The sequence below is a fragment of the Halyomorpha halys genome, unplaced genomic scaffold (assembly GCF_000696795.3).
Source record: "Halyomorpha halys isolate HHAL.00 unplaced genomic scaffold, Hhal_1.1 Scaffold2.1, whole genome shotgun sequence".
Taxonomy (NCBI): Eukaryota; Metazoa; Arthropoda; class Insecta; order Hemiptera; family Pentatomidae; genus Halyomorpha; species Halyomorpha halys.
The window spans coordinates 1,186,227-1,192,292 of NW_027111560.1; the positions used below are offsets into that span (position 1 = coordinate 1,186,227).

Sequence of the window (6,066 nt, forward strand, 5' to 3'; positions counted from 1 at the left end):
TAATGTGGAAACCTCATTTTTTTATTATCATAAAAAATAAATAAATTAATAGAATGTAGAATGTGAAAAACAATTTCATAAATTTCAAAAAACTAACTGTCAATTTACAATGTTATTTTAAATTTGTCATTTTATGATAAAAACCCCAAATTAGCCCAAAACAGTCAGTGTAAAAAATAAAAAGTATCTATCCATTGAAGATGGAATGTAATACAATTTTGCTATAAACGAATAATTTCTTATAATTTCGTGTTAAAAATATATTTTAAAATAAATTTAAATGTCTTCGATGTTTAAAAAAAGTATATATCAATTTACTTTCGATATCTAACAAGAAAAAACGAGGCAACAGAGAAACAACCACGTCACAGGTTAAAAATAGAAGTCATTTTAACACAAGCATTTTCTTCCAGGTAATGTTCGTCAATTGAGGGAACTAAACTTCCTTTTACTACATTTAATTGAAATAAATTCTGATGTTATGGAAACGTAAAATATTTAAAAAACCCACATTTTATTTATTAATGAATAAATAAAATTATGTCAATTAATGATAAATCAAATCATCTTAATTCAAAATTTATTAATTTCGTAAGTTATTAACTGCCAAAATGGCAGGAATCTAACTCAAAAACTCTCCAGCAGAATATGAGAATTTGAATATAAAATTAAAAACACTGTTTCAAGTAATTAAAATTTATAATTTACTAGATAGGACAAGTACTTAAACCCTGTTTTAATCTTTAAAAATAAATAAATGTATTTCATACGTATAACATTGCTTTGAAATTCGTCATTTTTTTTTTTTTTAATTTTGTATAATGAATTTATTGAAAATTATAAATAAGTCATATAATACATTCACAAAACTTTAAAAAATACACATTTTTAACGTATAAAACAATGGCCATATATGTTTTGTTTTTTTTAGTTTACTTCTCATATAGAAGCAACAGTATACATTCATAAAAAGCATAATACCATTAAACATTAAGTCGGAAATAATTAATGAGAAAATTTAAAACAGATAATAATGGTACAAACATAGTAAAAAAATAAAATAGAAGATTGAAGGATTATACTCAAAAGTGAAATTCGTAGCTAACATGAAAAACATGAATTTTCAGTAAAACAAGGTAGTTAGATTTTTTTTTTTTTTAAATGTGACTAGATTACATTATCAAAAAGAACCTTATTTATTGAAATTACGAGGTTTTTCATATTTAATATAAATTTTTCTAGAGTGGGTAATATAAGATTTAAAGTCCTTAAGATTAAAGAATCCTTTAATTATTAATAATATAAATTAAAAGAAATAATAAAATATTCAATTAGACATAATTGTTAAATTCAGATGGATCGTCATAAATTTCAATTTGATATTCCTCTTTTTCAAAATGAGGAAGAATAATTGAAATAATTTTTTATCCCCGACACACCTTAGTTGATGTATGGACATACTTGAAATCGACACTAAATCGTTGATAAGAAAGCTTTTTATCATTTTCTATCGAAGAGTGCCAAAGGGGAGTTTTGACGAGGGTTTACTAAAGCGAAAATATCTGCACAAAACAGATCGATCGCATAGCGGCGACTGGGGCCGACGAGGTCAATGTATCCAGAGGGCCAGCTGCCCGACAACAAGCACTCACAATATCCAACAATTGAAACAATACAGTAAGGATGTATTGCAAAGCTTTGTAAAGGATGGGGGAAATGCTTCCTTGCCTTGAACCTGGCCTGCATATAGCTACCTGAACGCCCCGTGTCCTCACACGAACACAAGGGCCCCTGTGCGTGGGATTCGCATTAGTTCGGCACGAAAAGAATAAAATGCGTCAATGGCTACGGGCCTATTGATTAGGGTAAACACATAGTTCCTGTTGGGTTGGGCATCAATAGTGGGTGTTACCATACAACACACACCTTCTCATAGTCCTCTCATATATACATACGAAAGGGTGACAAACCAACTTTTAAAGGGACAAAATGACAATACAAGAAAAAACAAAAAATGTTTTCATGTATTTCAACAAAACTTATCAATCAACAGAAACAAAATGGATCTAATCATTCATAAGAACAAATGAAAATATGACAGTAGTTGAGAACAATGATTCTCTAAGAATTTTGAAGTAATACAATTAAACAAATACAAATCAACTAAATGAAATATTGAAAATAAAATAAAAATGGAGAGAAGTTAAAGAATTTTCTGATCGATAATCATTAAATAAATGATATAAAAACTCACTTCCTCCCTCCTCATGATTTCCAACTGCAACCTTTTGTGATATTCTTCACATTCCTCTTTATATTTTTCCATTTCTTCTTTCGTCTGCCTCATTTTTTTCTTCAACACGTCTAATAGTGTGCCCTGTTGTATATTGGTAGTCATGGCGATTGGATATTTTTTATTTTATTTTATCAACAATATATAAACGAAATTACAACTATTTTATAGAATGTAATCAACGGAACGTAACGTTAGAGGACTAGTATCACAGTAATAAGAAAGAAAAACCGAAAAGCGGAGAGGCAATATGGTGAGCAAGTACCAAACGAAACGACAGCTACCACTCGCCAACTCGACTGGACGTGTGTACTCAGGGGCGCCGGCTAGGCCACGCCTTCCGTAAAGTAGTTCCTCTCCAGTACGGCCATTAAGGTCGTTTTATTACTTTAACCGATTACAAAAACACACTTTACAACCAGATGATGCAATATATGTAAGAAGTCGATGAAATATTACGTAATATCGAAAAATAACAAGAAACATGAAGCATATGACGAATATCCATCCGCTTGATGACTAACCAATGGCCTTAGAGAACGGCTCTCATCAGGATGGCGGCAATTTCAAACACATCTTCTAAAATACTCAACATGAATGTAAAATAATGTTTCCTTTACAACTATGTTCTGTTTTGATAAATAGAGAAAAAATTAACATTGGATTTTAATAAAATAAAAAAAAAAGAAATTAAAAACCGATTATCCTTCAAATTAAATGCACCACCTCCTGTATAAATCAATAAACCCATAAATTTTATAAAGCTAATTAATATTCCTTAATAATTAATCCATGTAATGCAGAAAAGATCCAACCATCCTCCCTCGAGTTATTCATCACTTTATAACGAAAACAATCCCCTACACATGTATATGTGAAATATTAAAGTTTTGCATAAAATGGAAGGTTTTATTAACTAATATACTGTTAGTTAATGTTAATGACACACATACATTTTCTTGTGAACTATTCTTTGACATTTAACTTAAATTCCATGAATATGTGGTTTGGTTCCTCACAGAAATGGTACAAATATTTTTTTTTAAATAAACACAAAATGTAAAAAAAAAATAGCGAGTCATTGTTAGCAATTCAGGTACTGACACAAATAGGCGGAATACTGAAATATTCTAGAAGCAACGAAGATTAATTCAATGGCACAAGAGGACTAAAAATTTATTTAATTATTATTATGTAATTATATTTTTTAAGTACGACACAGAAGTATTAAGAAATAAAATGATTTGAAAAAAAAAAATAAGCAATAACAAAAATATTAGAAGTTCATGTAAACCTATTAAATGATAAACATCAACATTGAAATCTATCAACAAGAGAGCTATTATAAAACATTTTTTAATTCTTATTCATACATTATATGAAAAATAACCAACACCATTACTTATCTAAGCATTTATTAAATGGAATATGTTGGTATCTTATTTTTTTTGTAATTGATTGAGGATAAAGTTTATACGTTAAAAAAATAAGGAAAAAATTGGCAAACTGATAAGGGGTAAATATTAAGAGTATGTAAACGAGTTAAAATAGATAAAATAATATTTCTATTCTAGTTATGAAAGGGGTCAGATAGTTCAAGTGGAAAGAGGAGTGGGGAGCACACGATGTGTAGCTGCCGCTGAGTCATCCAGCTATCTCATTCCTCATAACTTTATTACAACTACCGAGGATTAGCATCAAGGCAAACTGTCAAAGAATCATCTTTAATTAGAACAAATATTAAATCAATAGAACATGTTTTCTATGAGTGGCCTTATGGGGCTACGCCCATCTGTGACAAAGTGAAGAATGCTGGTCACATGACCACCTGTTACGTCACACCGGGGCGGAGTGGGGGCCTAAGGCGCAACAAGAGGGGCTGATCAGCTGTTGCCCATCTGACAGGTGAGAGGTTCTAAGCAAGGTTTTATAAACACTAACCCTTTTCAGCTGGCTGTTGAGGACGTTGTGCAGCTCGTTCTTGATGACACTGAACTTCATGAGGGTGTCGGAGCTGAAGATAGAGGCGCCGAAGGAGATGCCAGGGTAATCGGAACAGCGGCGTCTACGGCGAAGTTCGCGTTCGGCGACGACTTCTGCTCGTTCGCTGGGGCAGCGGAGTCGCGCGAGCTCGGCTTCTTCAGCTTCCTCGTCGCTCCTCGAGCTGCCGTCGCCCGCAGAGCGCTCTTCGCTGACAGATGGTGGAGGTGATGGAGACGAAGTCGGTGCTGGTGACGAAGACTTGTACATTTTGGATGACAGCCGTCGCCGATTCCTGGTCCGCTCGCTGCCGATCACCACCCGCTGGGGCGGGCTGGCAGAGCTCCCTTCGGAACCTCCCTTCTCCGACATAACTGAAAGCCAACTCACTTAGACTCACACGGCCATCTTAGCTCCTCACGATGGCACTCTCTCTCGGCCTGGCACAGTACTAAACTGGTTCCGCTCTTCCCCGAGGTGGTGCGCTGCTGTTTACACATTGCCCCACTGTCCCCACCCACCCCTCAGTTCAGTAACTGTTCGTGATGTTTTCAATGCTTGTTTTGTCAGTTCACACGTTGATTTAATCTGATGTTCTTCTGAATCAAAATTATCATTGTTAACATTTAATCATTGTTCTGTTTAATTACAGTAAACCTCATCCTTGGGTTTTTGAACCATTTCTGACGAATTTAAAACCCCTCTTCTACAAACATCCAACATATTTGAATTATAAATTGCTAAATGACTAAAAAATCTCCTCTATCCCTGACGAGTAGTATCTTCTAATAATTTTTTTCGATGAAGATGTAGCAGTCGTATATTATTTTTAGCCATGACTGGGATTTTCCCTTGGCATTTTGACAGAAGATTCTTCGAATAGTCTTCCAAACACAAAGTGGAACAAACTGTTTGAACCAGATTCGCTACGAGATCATAGAGCAAACAGCAAGCAACATTCTGTAACCCGACACCTCTCAGGCCCACCTTAGGACCATATTTGGCCAAGACTCGACTTCTAACTATTAATAGCTTGTAGTATATTTATCCCTCCGCGATGGTGTCGCCATGATGACAATGCCTTGGCCCACTTAAGCTTCGTGATAATTAAATCACATTCCTCTCGTATTGGAATGAGTCTTGATAGACGACCTCTTGAACAATATCATGTCCAGTTCAGTTTTGAAAGAACTGGAGCACGTACTAGGTTAGCAACTAGGAAAAAAAAAACCGTACCTCATCTGTGACTTGGGCACTAGAAATGCTAAGATAATATCACGGCTTTCTTTTGTGAAACGCATCTCTTTCATTAGAAAATACAATTAAAATAGATCACCTATAGTTTATTGATAATTTATGTACGAATTTAAACAATTTTATATGAGTCATTTAATTACACTTAAATCAATTTAACCGTCACCATTATAAATAATACATTATTTCTCAAATAGAATTAGATTTTTGTTCTGAGTAAACATTCGTTGTGATTTTAATTAAGATCATAATAAAAGTCAAGAAAAATGCCGTGTATAACCATATTAGAAAAAAAGTTATGAGCGCTGAAAAAAATAGAGAAAAAGAAATCACAAATAATAAAAAAAAATGATCATGAGCCAACGTAGCTATAAAAAAACAGTTTAAGTAATTGTTTCAGAATTAATAAGTATGTATAAAGTAATATAATAAATGGTATATCATTATGCATGGCTATATTAAAAAAAATACAACAATAATTAATGACCATATAAAATAATAATTCATTTTGGCAAAAAAATAATTCTTAGAAATAGTTA

General features: G+C 33.0%; 1 protein-coding gene across 19 annotated transcripts in view; it reads right to left on the bottom strand.

Moving 5' to 3' along the window:
- Positions 1–6,066, bottom strand: part of Tm1 (tropomyosin 1) — a 195,718-nt gene that overhangs the window by 75,477 nt on the left and 114,175 nt on the right. For 3 of the 19 annotated variants that reach the window (XM_014417408.3, XM_014417238.2, XM_067049609.1), the window contains exon 1: positions 4,235–4,821. The exons of 7 other annotated variants lie outside the window; for them this stretch is intronic. In XM_014417408.3, coding sequence (XP_014272894.1) covers positions 4,235–4,645 — 411 coding nt within the window. In that variant the 5' untranslated portion in view covers positions 4,646–4,821. Of the gene's footprint in view, positions 1–2,254; positions 2,601–4,234; positions 4,822–6,066 lie in introns of those variants that run through there. 9 more of the 19 variants (XM_014417559.2, XM_014417162.2, XM_067049611.1 and 6 more) reach the window with 8 other exon arrangements.